We start from the raw sequence: 15,836 nt of genomic DNA on the forward strand, positions 1-15,836 counted from the left end.
AAATTATATTTAATATATTTTTTAAAAATAAATATTTTAATATATATTGCTTAAAATGATAGCTCAAGTTTTTTTTTTAAAAAAAGTGAATATCCTTGCCTCTGTTAATAAATAAAAATCATTTATTATTTATGAATTTTATTAATTTAATCTATGTTTGAAACTGAAGTTTATTATATACAACTCCAATGATAAATTACTATATTAATAGAAATAATTAAAATAGTTGAATATGTGCTTTATGAATTATGTGTGAGAAATTCATTTTGTTACTGAATCAAATTATGAAAAAAAAAATGAATATTCTACTCCTACTAAAATTGATTTAAACATTAAAACTAATCAATTAAATTCGAACTATTAACTTTCATCAAGGACCAGCAAATTCAACATCTAGATAGCAAAAAGATAATGCAAGATCATATTTCAAATAAAGATCAAGCTTGAGAAATAATGACTTTGTTATACAATGTTAGATATGTATTTTAGTATAAAAAAAATATATGATACAGTCAAACTCTCTCAGACTTCAATTGTATGAAGTAAAAAGGACCTGCAAGAAGAACAAGTGTGAATATCTCAGTTTTTTTTCCCTTTGAATGAGTGTTGCTCCTAAACATGCTTCTAGCAAGCTTATACTAGAGATATAGTCTTTAGACAATCGATTCAGTAATCCACTAAGCTACGATATTGAGTTGCTTCAAATTGTTATATGTTTTAATCTACTTCTTTAAGATCCAATGTAGTAGTTTATATATGAGAATTAAATGTACTCAAGGACATCAGTAGAGGAGATTACCTATGATAGTGCGAACAGCAGGAAGCAAAACATTTTCAGAAATATATACATCATATGTGCTCCAATGTGTTGTGCAACTTGGAAACTCGCCTTCGAAGTAGAGGCTCAAGTTTGAAAGATGAAACGCCACTTAGCCACCGTTTTGCATCATACATCTCATTCCATGTTTGAACTATTTCATCAATCTTGAAACACAGATCTGCAAGTATATGATGGCCATGGTTATTTCAGTAACAAGTACAATCTAACAAAATGCTAGGGATTTTATACGCAATGTGAATTTATCTTTTCTACTTTTCGGTAGCTGCTTTTCTTTACTTGGCTACGAGTTACTGACAACTGAGAATTAAGTATAGGATAACAACATTTTTCATATTACATGTAATAGGTTACTTAAATATACCCATCCTACTATTTTAACAAATGACATTTCGTAATTGCCAACTTTGTGAAATTGGTTCTTTGATCTACCAAACAAGTTTTACAAAATGAATCTCTTCTTTTTGAAACCGGGCCTAGATGTTTACCTTCTTGAGTAGTTTCATTGGCACAATGCTTTTTAACCATGACAGCAATATCTGCTGGAGAAGCTCCTGCCACAGTAAATTTCTCCATTGCTGCCATGAGACACTCCTCCCAAAGAGGTATGCCCAATTTAAATTCCACAACCGATCGCTCGTAAAGCACAGTTCCCCACAATGTATTTATTTGAGACTTCATATGCAAATCTTGTTCTGGTGTTTCATGAGTCGACTGATCTTTGAAATAGTCTTCCAAACCCATCTTTTGCAGCATAACCTTTTCCCCATCAGGTTTAGGCACTTCCTCTAATGTTTGTTCTTTCATCTCTTCCCTCATTCGTGTCCCCCTCTCAATGTTCTCTTCGGCAAGGTTGAATAGTTTTAGGACAGCATCTGTTGAAGGCTCATCCTCTACGTCTGCCTTGTTTCCTATGGCAGAACACCATGAAAGCTTTGCTAGTTCAAACTGTTGGAATCCAAGTGCAAGAAGAGCTTCATAGAAGTCAGGCTTAAGTTTCAAAGCTTCTTCATACTTGTTTCCCGCTTTAACATACTCAGCCTGAGCCCATTCATAAGAAGCTTTCATCATCGCTAGCATCGACTCCTTGCTAGCATCTTCCGACGACGAGCATAGCCTCTTCTTCGCCCGAGACATATGCACATTTCCCCAATTGAACAAAGCTAAAGCTGTCATCTCCTGGAATTTCTTCTCAGCAAGTGTAAAAATCTCTTGTGCCTCTTCACTTGTAATGGTTTCTTCCATTGCCTCAGAGTAAACCTTAGTTCCTAACTCATGAAGGTTCAGATACTCATCAGAATCACAGCCGACATGGTTCTTGAACAGTATAGCAAATTGCATGATCCAGTCGTCGACGCAAACTGAGGGGGATTTGTCGCCGGAGTAGCTTCTCTTAGATGATTCCTTCTTCTTAACCTCCTCAAACAAGGGATCATCCTCAGGTCTAACTTTGATGATGAACAACTTAACAGATCTTTGTGAGCCTGCAGATTCTTCTACACTCATCAGCTCTTCGGAGGTAGTGATCGTCACCAAGTCACCATCTTGATCTTTGAACTTGATGAGGAAAGCCTTCAATTTCGGAAACCTGTTAGCAATGATCTCCCTCAACTGCAATATGGTGCAATTCGCTGGAACCTGTGCGTATCTGATGTCTTCTCCAAATACCAGCTTCACAGTCTTCATGGCCTCTTCTTTGACTTCAACATGCTTCTCCTCCACAACCACAATCTTCTCCACAGATTTGTGGCTCTTCTTCTTCTTCTTCTTCAGCTTCTGTCTCTCCACAGGAGTTTCAGGAAGTGGAGAAACTTCCCAGTTGTCCAGCCTCACGCCATGCTCCTCGATCTCCATTTTCACTCGCTCGGCGATCTCCGACGCAGCGATGTTGTTCGGGTCCAAACTCAAAACAAGATCCACATCCTCGCTGGCCAAATCCAACCTGTCCAGGGCTTCGAAGCACTTGGCCCTCTTCACCAGGGCTTTGCTGTAATTAGGGCAGACCTCGAGGGCGAGATTGCACTCGTTGATCGCTTGGTGGAAGTCCTCGGGCTTCATCTGCATGTAGCAAGACGCCATGTTGCTGCGGAGGTTCGCGACATCGATGTGGTTCTTCGGGAGCAGCTTGATGGCTTTTTCGTATTTGAAAAGGGCGTCCTCATACTCCCGCTTCTGGAACAGCCGGTTGCCTTCTTCTTTATTGTTCTGCGCCATCTCCACGAACACCGTCGTGTCTTCATCGACGAACGTAGCGCAGCGGTCCAAGGACCGGATGTTCTTCGAGCTCGGAACCCTCAATCTAGCCGAAGCGCTCCTATTCCTAAGCCCTGGCATCTTCGTCTCCATTTCGCGAGCGTCTTCGATCCTTCCCCAATCTCAAAATTTAAGCTTTTCGCACTGGAATCATCAGAAGCAAAGATCTTATCGAAATCGACCACATTCACAAGCCAAAATCTCGCGTCCTACCTCCGGAAGTCGAAAAAGTTGACAACTTTTGGGGTTAGAGGAGGTTGGTCTTCCCTCTCCTCCATGGGAAGGACGCCATTGCTCCACAGCATTGAGAGGAAATCGATGCTCGGAAGACCCAAAAATCTCCACCATCCCTAATTGGACGACAGGGAAGCGACGACGACGCCTGAAGTCCCGGGTGCGTGTTCTTGCATTGCTATCGCACGAATCTTCTATATTTGGAAAGATCAAGCCGCTTTCTATAAACAGCTTCCTCTTTATCAACCATAAACCTCATTTTTTATTTCTACACCATTGAATTTTAAATTTTAAATTTTAATTTCTAAAGAAAATATGGATGCCAATTTTTTTAAAAAAAATGTAATGAAATAGTTATTTTGGAATTATTTTAATGGTCTCGTAGCACAATTGTAGTTGTTGTTATAAATAATTTTAAGCAAAATTAAAAGGGCACGTTTTTTTAATTAAAATAGTCAAAAGCATGCCATTTATTAGGAAAAAGACACTCTTTTTAATTGTCCAAAGGATGTCATTTTATTTTTTAAAAAATATTTTTATTTTTATATTTCTATAGTAGTCATGACTTATAGCACAAACTACTAAGATCGTGCACGTATTACATGAGCTAGATCTTTTATATCATGTGGGGATAAAATTTTAATATTTTTATAATTTTATATATATCTAGGGATAATATGAACACGACTCTCTTTATAAAATAATTAATTTAATTTTTTATATTAAATTATAAAAATAAATATTACACTTATAAAAAAATTAATTTAATATTATATTTAATCTTAGCAAAAAAAAATAGATAAAAGTGTATTTTTTTTATGTCGTCAAGATAATATTATATTTAATGAGAAAAATTATAAATAATATATCGCAGCTGAGTCTTGAACTATAGATCCCTGATTGATTAATAAGAAAAATTCTTAATAATACGTCACAACAGAGTCTTGAATTCTAGATCACTAATTGATTAATGAGAAAAGTTTTTAATAATACATAACAGCTGAGTCTTAACTCTAGATCCATGATGTGTCTGTAAAATTACTAATAAATCTTAAAATTATTTTCGATGTAAAAATAAAAAAGAACATTAATATAATTTTATTTTAGACTTTATCAAAATTAAATAGTAAAAAAAAATATATTCGTAATAAAATAATAAAATATTGATAAAACTGTTGTAATATGAACATTTTAACTTTGTTGGTGCTAATCAATATTAGTGATCTTGTCTAAGAGTCGAGGCGATGAATATTGGGGATGTGACGCTCCTGTTGACCGTTGGCGGACTTTCATCAGTGAAACCTGTAACCACAGCAACGTCAGTACCGAGCCAGGGAGGGATTCCCCAGCGATAGCCCTCCGACACTCAAGTCAACCACCGGTGATGTAGAAGAAACGAGAAAGTAAAATGGCAGGGTAACTGTAGCTACAATAGAGATTATCCATACCTCCGTCTTTATATAGGACTCCCAGGGAGCGCGTGCACGCTTCTCGAGGTGCGCACGCTCCTCAAAACATACCCTGAATAGACGTGTCAGAAAAATGTCTCTGACATCATACCTTAACGACCCGAGTATATTTCTGACAAGATAGCGGAAGCTTCCATCGTACGATCTTCTGCTTGACCGTATCGCCAAGCATGCAGTATGTCGGCAACACAGGTTCCCAGAAGGATATCCTTGATCCTCCTTTTGTTTGTTACAAGTCGAGCGGAAGAGCCGCTCGGCCAGCTATCGGTCATTCGGGCGATCTTGTCCTCGGGCCGAGCGGAATAGTCGCTCGGCCAACATCCCACTGTCCAGGCTCCGCTGCTATGCAGAACGGAGAAGTTATGTCTGAATATAGTCTGCTCGGTTGTCACTATTTTACCGATGTGAGTCCGAACGGGCTGGCCGCTCGACACATACCTTGTCTGTTTGAGCGCCGGAAGCTCGGTGCATGATCGAGCTATGCTAACGTCTGCCTCATGTAGGCTCGGCAATTCTTTCTCCTGGTCGGGAAAGGGGGTCGCCCGATCAGACGATAATACCAGGGCGTTGACCAACTTGACTTTGACCTCCATCCTGTCATTGACCACCCTGCTGACCGGACCCCTCCTCATCGCCGGATCACATGACTCCCCCTCAAGTCTAGTCGAAGGAGGTTACAAGTCCGACGAACTGGATGAGCTAGTCTGGAGACCAGTTGGTCGTGTTAGAATGTATACTAAAAGCCTAGTTTTTTTTTATGAACATTTATTTTGAAATGAGAATCATATTGGTCAAATGTCTGCATTTAGTAAAATGCAGTTGTTCATTTAATTTATATTGTAGATAACATGGTATGTGATGTCACACAGAAGATCATGTTATCAATTCCTTATAAATTATAAATAGTAGCTCACAACCAAGATGGATTGAGACAAACCATTAGAATAGTTGTAGTGTAATTTGGTATTAGTTTATCTTGACTATAAAATTACACTAGTACACTATGTGTGTATTGAGCAGGATCATTTTGTTAAGATGTATACTAAATGTAAGATATTTGAGCAGGACATAAATGTAAGATATTGATGTCTTCAATTTATCTTGAAGAGCGGCTATATAAAGTGTGACAATTTTCTTAGCTTTAATCATTTAGTATGATTGTTGTCACATGAATTATTATATTTTTTTAATATGAATTGGATGTTCTTATTTGGTCTTTGTTGTTGATTTGGACAAATGAGAGAGGTTGGTAGTGGGAAAGAAACTTCAGTGCAATTGTATGAAAAAGAAAACTATTGTAGGATCGTTATGCTAGAGTAGGAGAGGGGTGAATAGCCCTCGTGACTTTCACATTCATTTAAAAACTTTTGAGAGATAAGAAGCGGAATAAAAACAAAAAGAAAAACAACCAATTGCTACCACTTTGATTTACTTAGTTCGGAGCATGTGATGATTATTACTTCAAGACCTGCACGTGAGAGTGCTTTCGATGGGCAATCTACTGATAGTTCAAAGAAAGATTCCAAATATTATGTATAAGAACTACAATTATAAAACTGTAAAGAAAATTATATCGACAACTTGTAAAGATTAGAAGTCGCGAGCCTTTGATTGTTGAAGTAGCGTTTGAGCATCATGGAAGCATTTCCTAAGCAGCGTGCAAGAGTGGAAGATGCTTGGAATGTTGTCGCTGAGGTGCTAGTCAAATCCTCCTTTTATAGCTCACTCTAGGCGTCTGGAACCTCCCTCAGGGCCCCCATAGTCTCGTCAAAACTTGATTCGACATAAGTTATCCATCTCCGGGCGCCCGGACCACCTCCGGGCACCCGGTCCGTGACATAGATCAGCCAGTCATCGCACTCCAGCTCGCCGTGCATATTGATTTTTGACAGTTCGGGTGCTTGGCCAAGCACCCTGCCCGAGCGCCCGGGTGAAGCCTTCCCGGCGCCCGGACTCTGGCTGCCCGGACTCTGGGCGTTTTGACCAACTTTTTCCAACAACTTTCTTTTCTGTAAAATAAAGTTAGTCCAGGTAAAATAATATAAAATAAAGTATGATTTTGACAACATTCAGATTGTCCAGTTTTGACTTTGAGTTTCGATGAAACTCTAGGTCGGATCAACACCTACTGTTCCCTCTTCAGGGAACGTATCCTCACCTACTTCTTTCAGGAGAAATTACTTTTACTAGATCGGTCATCCATACTGTCTGGACTTTTGCTCAGCGTCCGAGACTTCAAGACTTCATGTTAAATGTCTGATCCAAGGTCCGTCCAGTCTTTCACCTGGTGTCCATGACCCCTAGGATTTTCACCTAGAGTCCTTGACTCTAGGATTTTGCTTAAAGTCCTCGATCCACCAGGACTTTGCCTAGTTCTCTGGACCAGGACTTCATTACCTGACCACAGCTAAGACTTTTCACCTGTTTAGTCTCAACTAGAACTTTCCTATACATTCAGTCATATTTATTAGAGCACACGATAATTTAACTTTAAATCTTTTATCATAATCAAAACTTATATTCGATCATCTAGTGTTTTCTGCGTCAATTAACTGCAACGTGTGTAGTTTAGAGAAAAATGATCTCTATCCGGCACCACTGGTGAATCTACTGGGTGGATCACAGTGAACTGAATACCTATCAGAATGTTCTCACAACTACTCTTTTAGCTATAGATGTTTATATGTGTCCAAAATATATTTTTATTTGCCATAAATATTGCCGTAAGCTATTTTATTCTGCATCATTTTCCATCTGAATCAATTTAAGTTGTGTAAATGCCATATTTAATTTTGGCCAGGCCATGTGAATTATGTTTGAGGTCTTAGAAAAAAAAAACTTTTAATATTTTTTTTAAAAAAATAAATATTAAGCCTCATCCTTTTTCATCCGCGTTTGGAATCCGCATCAACGGGTTTAAAAAATAAAAAACATTAATTTTTAAAATATATTTTATATAAAATTAAATTTTATAATTTTTTGAGATGTAAAGTTTCTAATTACATTTTTTTTATATTAAGTTTTGATAATAATTTTTTTTAATTGATAAAATGACTAAATTATTTTATCTTTCTTGAGATATTATCGAATGTAAATAAAATCTTATTAATTTTAATTTTGTAAAATTTCTTTGAAGATATACGATCTATTGTTCAGTAGTATTTTATAAGTTATTTATGCATTGAAAAGAAATAATTTTTTTATAAAATTTAATATATCAAATATTATTTTTAATTTTTAATTTATTATTTATTTAAAAAAAATTAATTTTAAAAATAAATATGAAATATCAGATAACCTGTCATGTTTTAAAAAATATTTTCCTTTTAAAAAATTATCATCAAACAATTTTTATTTTTCCACGTCATAAAAAATTAAAATTATCTTTATATATTTTAAATTGTTTAAACCTACTTGGTTTAAGAAATTACATCATCAATAATATAATTAAAATAATTAATTTAAAAAAAATCAAGTGAAAGTTTCATCAGATTTCATTCTCATCAAATTATTTTTGCAATTGCAATGTCATATTTTTATATTATAACATTTTATTAACAGTAAAAAATAATTAAAAAATCTATAACAAATAAATTTAAATAATAAAAAAATAAAAAAACAATGTAATTTATATATAATTATATATATATATAATATTAAAATATTAAAAATCATAAGCCTTAATAGCTCATCCTTAAATTATATAAGCCAAAAATTAAAAAGAGTGTTTTTTTTTTTTTAATTCATATCGTTAAAAGATGGTGTCTTTTTCAAAGTTTATTAAATTAGCATCTCACCTATAATTTTATACTTACAATATATATTAAAAATTCCGTCAATCCGTCCCTAAATTAATATGGAAACAATAAATCATAAATAATTATTAACTATTAATACAGATGATCAAAATATGAAAAAATATATACTTAAATGTATCACATTTCAATCTCAATATCTTATATAATAATATTCTATATATCAATGAGTAAAGTAGAGAAAAATCCTCAATCACAACTTGAATTTTGCATGCAATCCTCACTCATAAAATTTTGTTTTCACTCCCTGCATGTAAAGTTTTATTTGCTTCAACTTCCTCATGCAAATTTTGTGACCTAATTGCCCCTCAGAGTTTTTAGGTCCAAAAATGAGTATAATTTAAAGAAAATCTAGTATATTTTCTATCCAATTGAGTATCATTTAAAAAAAAACTAGTATATTCGAGTATATTTTTAATTAAAATTATCCTTCATATATTTTAGGTATAAATCTAAAAATGAGTATAATTCCTATTAAATTCAACATTTTAAACTAGAATCGAGTATATTTTCTATTAAATTGAGTACGACTTTTTTCCTATTTAATATAATTCCTCCTAAATTCAGTACCATTTGAAAAAAAATCTAGTATATTTTTCATCTAATTGAGTATCATTTAAAGAAAATCTAGTTTATTTTCTATCCAATTGAGGTGGAAAAAGAATGTACTCAATTTGATAGAAAACATACTAGATTCTAGTTTAATGTACTAAATTTAAGAGGATTTATACTCATTTTTAGACTTTTTATACTTAAAATATCAGGGGCAATTAGGTAAATATATTAGACTATGGAGTGAAAAGAAAGATTTTTTCCATTAGGGAGTGCATGCAAAATTGTGTTTACCAATGGAGACTGCATGCAAATTCCTATATCAATTACCGTACCATTTCGAGGAAAGCATTGTGAACGGAATCACACAGAAGAGTAGGTTGCCTATTTTAACTCCTTAAGCTATTAGAGCATCTCCAATGCAGCTTTTTTAACAGGTTTGTAGAATTGAAAAAACTAAACAAAAAAGCTCTAATGAGTGGAGACATAAGTTTTGAGGTTTTTATTTTAAGAGCAGGTTTGATATTTCAAACCTGCTTTTTTTCTCTTGAAGATGGAGCCATTAATCATTGAAAAATTAATATTGCAGGTTTGAATTTTTAAAAACCATTAAATATTTTATTTAATAGTTAAATTATACACTTTTCTTTTGAAAATAAATATATTTGATAAGTTAAAAAAAATACAAATGACTATAATTAAATTAAAATTTATAAGTTAATTAAATATTAAATAAAAATTATAAATTAAATTAAATTAAAAATAATATGTTTATTAATTTATTAATTAAAAATTACGAATAAATTAATTTAAAGATGAGAATTAAATAAAATATTAAGTAAAAATTATATAGAGATATTAAATAAAAAAATAAAAATAAAGATGTATGATTTGTGATGTAGGACCCAAAAAAAAGTTGTATGGAGGTTTTTTTATCGTGGAGAGAATAGTAGATTTTTTTATTTTTAATGTGGTATTGATGTGACATATTAAAAATTAAAAAAAACTTATGAAGAAGTTTAACTATTGGAGATGTTTTTATGATGCAGCTTTATCAAAGCCGTTTGAGGTAAAGTATAAAATAATACTTTCATTATTAAATTATAAATAGACTATTATTTTGGTAATGTTTTTTTTTTTATAAAAAGACGATATGGATAATAATTAGGATGCCCGTATTAATGTTTTTCTTCCAATTATATAAATATAAAGTAATATCTTCATTAAATTATTAATATTTTTTTTTATGGTGTGATTGATTCAATCCTAACCTAACTGAACAGTAGTCCATCGGTTTGGCGGATTTTCTGCCACGTAAGCGCGGTAATTTCGCAACCGCCGTCGCAGATAATTGGATAAAACTCGATCAGTGCAAGGCCACAACTTACAACCCTGTCGCTGCGCTACACGTTGTCACGTTTGGTTACTTGGGCTCAAATTTTAATTTCCACGCGTCTTTCATTTTACATCTTTACAAGAGACATTGTATAGGATCCGTCTCAAAATTACCTTTCCCCCCACACGATATATATATTTACATAGTTTCGCCTTTCTTCGAGCGATTGAAGAGTAGGGTTCCTTTTGCTTCCGATCGGTCGGTTTTGACTCTACTTTCCCTTCAATCTGGTCTTGGAGGCGTTCCGATGGAGAGGATTCGAAGAGCTGCTCATGCAGGATCCTGGTATACCGACAACGGTGAGCCCGTAACCTCCCTAGTTTTTCTTCTTTTGATGTCGATCGGCGTTTTGCTTGAGAAGTTTTCGTTTTGAGAAAATTTTGGTTTTTCTTAGATTTTTTTTATATAAATTGATCGATTTGGGGGTGTACAATTTGCGTTTTAAGTGGAGTGAAGGATTATGAGGTTCTGGAGTTGCCGACACTTGCTAGGATTGAGACGGAGTGGGTAGCATAACGTGATTAGATTAGGAAGTGACCAGAAATTCTCAGTGAACGCAAGGCTAGAAATTTCCTAAATTTTGCCCCGTTGTCCTTACTTTGATTGCCAGAAAAAAGTTGGGAGTTTGAAGCTTTAATTCACGTTCAACCGACATAAATCAAATATCTGAACCGGGAATGTGCTTTGTGATTGGGATTGAGATTCCCAATGTTAATAATAATCTCCAATGTTACCAATTTAATAATTATCCGTTGTTCTATATCTAGGAGAAGGCGCATTGGGTGATCTATTCCAGTTCCCTCTGGAACTTTGTTCTAGTTTCTGAAATTTGTATTCCAGTTTATTTTTTTTATTTGTCCATTGTTTCTGGATAGAGGACATTTATGTGCTTTTTTAAGTTGTAATTGAGCATGATATATGATCATCTAACATATGTTTGATTTTCTTATCAGCTAAGAAACTAGATGAGGATCTTGAACGATGGCTCCTGGCAACTCGTCTGACTAAATGTCCTGATGTTAGAGGTGTAATTGCCCCGTAAGTCATCATATTTTATGGTGACAGTTATGATATGATTGTTACCATAATTGGATGAAAAATAAATATACATATTGTTGTTGCAGGCATGCTGGTTACTCATATTCAGGTCGCTGTGCTGCTTTTGCATTTGCTAACATTGACCCTAAAAGCATGTAAGCTTACTTCATTTTTACCAAATTTACAATAATCGTTAATTACATAAAAGTTTGTGTCCAGTCTCTGAGAAATTAGAGCTCAGTCTTCTACAATTTTGTTTTACCTTGAGGCCACTCATTCCAATAGAGTTCATACTTGAAGCCACCTTCTATATATGCCTTTCCTTGACTTAAAAAAGTGTTCACGTTGCTATTCCATATTATACCTTCCTGAGAATGTGAGGTTATCTAACTCGATATATTGGAAAATAATTTAGAGTAGGTTGTTTTTATTGCCTTTTGGTATACATGTCTGTGAACTGTTCATTCTCGTAGAACTGAATGCTCACTATTCTACCATTCTGCATTGCTTTAAGGCCACTTGATCTGGTAGAGCTCAAGATGCTTGAAGGCGTCTTCTACATTTGCCTTTTCCTTAACTTGATGGTCATAATATTATCTTTTTTTTTTTTTTTTTGACTTAGTGGGAAATAATTTCTAATATAGGGGGCAATAAAAAATCTTCCTATGAAATAAATAATGTGGATGTGATGCAGATTGAAAATTGGGGATCCATTAGCAATTTCCTTAAAAAGTTTAGAGTTTAAAAGTTCTATATGTTCTTTAATTTATAACATCTATTAAAAAGTTGTTGGAAATTAATATGAATAGGGTGGGGGATGGAGCTATCATAGACATTATCGTGTCATCTGTATTTATTGGTAAAAGATTTTCATGTCAAAAGTGAGTGGCAAGAAGCAAATTGTAGTTTCGTCGACAAAATCTAAAATGCCAGTAAAAATATAATATGAATAACATGATTCTTGTAGTTTTGATCTGCAAAAATATTCTAAAATGTTTATGTAAGTCAAAGAAAATAAGTGGCACAGGCTGAATGCAGCCTTAGTTAAACTCACACACCATTTTGTTGTTGGTTATGATCTTTAAAATTTTCAAAAGCATCATGTCTCTTTTGATCGCCTTCAAAATTATTGCATCATATCTCTCTGTTTTCTTTTTATTTTGCACATACAATGCAACTAGACTTAAAATAAATAGCAATATTGGCTGAAGGATTTGTTTTGGTCAATACTGCCATTAGAGATCTATGCTACTTTTCACTTTCTTATATTCAATTTTCTGTCACAATTTTCTAGCTCATCATTTCTCTAATATGTGGGGCAATTATTTTCAGTGAACGAGTGTTTCTACTTGGTCCGTCTCATCATTATTATACCCCAAAATGTGCCCTTACAAAAGCCACTATTTATAGCACACCCTTGGGCGACTTGCAGGTTGATTCTCAAGGTAATACATTCAAAATGCACAAAAATTATATTTGTGATAACTAGATTTTCTTTTCCATCCCATGACTTCTTCACACGCTTCCTTTGATATTGAATTTCTAGGATACTTTCATTAGGTAGTCTTTATTTGTTGCCTAAGGGAACAGGGTTTCATATCCGATCCTCGTATGTCTTCTTTGTACAGTAAATGATGAGCTCAAGGCCACAGGAAAGTTTGAACTTATGGATCTTGATTTAGATGAAGCAGAACATAGCATGGAAATGCATTTGCCTTATATTGCTAAAGTGTTCCATGGGTAATTATTCGAATTTGAGATTGTCCAGATTTCAACTGTTCTGAGGGTGCTTATTTCACTTTTTCCCCCCTTTTACAGTCACCCTGTGAAAGTTGTCCCCATTCTGGTTGGTGCTCTTAACTCAGAAAATGAAGCCATGTATGGACAACTGCTTGCTAAGTATGTGGACGATCCCAAGAATTTCTTCTCCATATCATCTGATTTTTGCCATTGGGGCTCTAGGTATGCCTATCGTTGTTTGTTTTTGTTTTTTGTTTTTAATTCATGGGTACATCTGTCAGTTAGCTATTAATCTAGTTTAACATTCTACTAAGATTGCATTTGGTAGAGCTTTGATTATATATATATATATATTCAACTTCGGAGAAGAGTTCCCAGAATATAAATCTTAAGTAAATAGGAAATGCAGATTTTATAATATATTTAAAAGATCATTGCAAAGATAAATCTACTTAGAATATTGCAAAAGATCCAAGAAAAATGAGAAAATAAAGTAAATGAAGTGATTTGTAAAACTAAAATATATATTAAAAATTGAAAGTCAATATTGATCTGTAGATATCAAAAGTTGATGGTAACCAGCTTTAGCTCTTTAGTGTTCATCTAAAAGTTTAATAGAAGTGTGTTGACAATGCTGCCTGTCTGTATATTCATATTTATATATGACACTCAAATTTGTTCATATAACCATGCAAAACAAACCAATATTAGACTGAACTATTTGTTAAACTAAATTATTTCTAACAAATCATATTAGATATTCTATCAAATCATAATTTTTATAATACTTTCCATTCCCATGACACTTTTCTGAATTGTAAGTCCTTTTTTCCCCATTCTAATTGCTCTTTTGTGATGGTTTTTTTTTCATCCTAGACTATCTAGTAATCTAAACCTGCAATTCATTTGTTCTGAAACTGGCACATAACAAAATGTCCATCAACAAACTAAGATATTCATGTATACAATGATGGTTTGGCGTCTTTCAAGATTACTCATTTTACTGCTCATGCCTAACAGGTTCAGCTATACATATTGTGATAAGAAGCATGGCCCTATTTATAAATCCATCGAGGCCTTGGACCACATGGGCATGGACATCATCGAGACTGGAGATGCTAATGCATTCAAACGATATCTGAAGGAGTACGGCAACACAATCTGTGGACGCCACCCGATAAGCATCTTCCTCCACGTACTGCAGCTGCCTTATCTCCTTGACTAATTCTTTGATTTGGTTTATCGTAGTCTTAACATCCTCTTCTTCTTCTTCTTCTTCCAGATGTTGAAGAACTGCTCGGCCAAGATCAAAATCGGTTTCCTGCAATATGAGCAATCGAGCCAGTGCAAGAGCTCACGGGACAGCAGCGTAAGCTACGCCTCTGCAGCTGCTAAATTAGACGACTGACGTATCTTCACCCACCATTTAAATGATGTTAATCTAATTCACGATACATTGATGAAGAAAGGTTCGGGTATTGCTACCGCACTGGAAGCTTAAGTTTATCGAAGCAGTATGTCCCTTTCTATGCCGTGTAATTGGAGACAATGTATATTCAGTGTGCATGTTGCTTCACTTGTGGTGTGAGTTATCTTAACAAAAACATATATCAATGAAAACAAACTTTGATTCTTAAATCTACTCTGATTGATCCAAAATTGCTTTTGATTCTCAAACAGTACCAACTAGCTAGGGATTGAATGGGATGGTTCTGATTGAATTATGGATTTAAATCTCGTGTTGCGCTAGTTCATATGGCTATAATTTCATTCTTACCGGCAACGACACCATAACAGTACTGTGATCATGAGGCCACCGTGATCCCATAATGATCTTCCGCGAGGGCGCAGATGTGTGGTGATCCAATGGCGGGGTTGCAAAGGGTGTCGTACTCTACTATAGCCCTTTTGTGATCGTGATTCGATAATGATCTTCCGCGAGGACGTAGAGTCTGCCGTGATCCAATGGCGGGGTTGCAAAGGGTGTCCCATAATGATCTTCCGCGAGGGCGCAAAGTGTGCCGTGATCCAATGGCAAGATTGCAAAGGGTGTTGTACTCAGCTATAGTCCTTTTGTGAGTTTGCAACACTAGTGTTGCAATAATTTTTTTTAAAAACTTAAATTTTTATTTTTAAATATATATATATTATTATAAATAAACGGTTAATTATAAAAATTATATTATTAATAATAGTTATAAAATATTAATAATTATTTTAAACTTTTAAAATAATTTTTAAAACTATAATAAAATATTTTATACAAAATTTAAATTTTTAATATATATTAAAAATTGAATGTGATTTTTTTTAAAAAAAAATTATATATACCTTAAAAAAATAATTTAAGATTTTCAAATAATTTTCTAATTATCTCTGAACCTTTAAATAGTTTTAAATTTTAAGAATTATTTATGTTTTAAAAATTTATATTTTTTTATAGCTGTTTTAATAAATATTATTTTTTTTTAAAAAATATTAAAATATAAACTCAACACCTG

The 15,836-nt window shown here is 33.8% G+C and overlaps 2 protein-coding genes across 2 annotated transcripts; one reads left to right on the forward strand and one right to left on the reverse strand.

Moving 5' to 3' along the window:
- Positions 1 to 424: 424 nt before the first annotated feature.
- Positions 425 to 3,530, reverse strand: LOC122004097 (protein PHOX1-like). Its single transcript, XM_042559029.1, has 3 exons — positions 1,327 to 3,530; positions 800 to 998; positions 425 to 553 (listed from the first exon to the last, which is right to left on the reverse strand). Exons 1-2 carry the CDS (start codon positions 3,182 to 3,184, stop codon positions 850 to 852), a joined length of 2,007 nt encoding a protein of 668 aa, XP_042414963.1. The 5' UTR covers positions 3,185 to 3,530; the 3' UTR covers positions 425 to 553; positions 800 to 849.
- Positions 3,531 to 10,694: 7,164 nt separating this feature from the next.
- On the forward strand, positions 10,695 to 14,973 carry LOC122007037 (protein MEMO1-like). Its single transcript, XM_042562797.1, has 8 exons — positions 10,695 to 10,856; positions 11,511 to 11,595; positions 11,682 to 11,750; positions 12,928 to 13,040; positions 13,224 to 13,335; positions 13,414 to 13,557; positions 14,356 to 14,530; positions 14,618 to 14,973. Exons 1-8 carry the CDS (start codon positions 10,805 to 10,807, stop codon positions 14,741 to 14,743), a joined length of 876 nt encoding a protein of 291 aa, XP_042418731.1. The 5' UTR covers positions 10,695 to 10,804; the 3' UTR covers positions 14,744 to 14,973.
- The last annotated feature ends 863 nt before the right edge of the window (positions 14,974 to 15,836 follow it).

The sequence above is a fragment of the Zingiber officinale genome, chromosome 7B (genome assembly GCF_018446385.1).
Source record: "Zingiber officinale cultivar Zhangliang chromosome 7B, Zo_v1.1, whole genome shotgun sequence".
In the NCBI taxonomy this organism is placed as follows: domain Eukaryota; kingdom Viridiplantae; phylum Streptophyta; class Magnoliopsida; order Zingiberales; family Zingiberaceae; genus Zingiber; species Zingiber officinale.

Coding starts and splice junctions, on each gene's coding strand:
- LOC122004097 (XM_042559029.1), bottom strand. CDS start 3,184: ATGGAGACGAAGATGCCAGGGCTTAGGAATAGGAGCGCTTCGGCTAGA. Junction 999..1,326: donor CAATGAAACTACTCAAGAAG/GTAAACATCTAG, acceptor ATATACTTGCAG/ATCTGTGTTTCAAGATTGAT.
- LOC122007037 (XM_042562797.1), top strand. CDS start 10,805: ATGGAGAGGATTCGAAGAGCTGCTCATGCAGGATCCTGGTATACCGAC. Junction 13,041..13,223: donor CTTGCAGGTTGATTCTCAAG/GTAATACATTCA, acceptor TTCTTTGTACAG/TAAATGATGAGCTCAAGGCC. Junction 13,336..13,413: donor ATTGCTAAAGTGTTCCATGG/GTAATTATTCGA, acceptor CCCCTTTTACAG/TCACCCTGTGAAAGTTGTCC.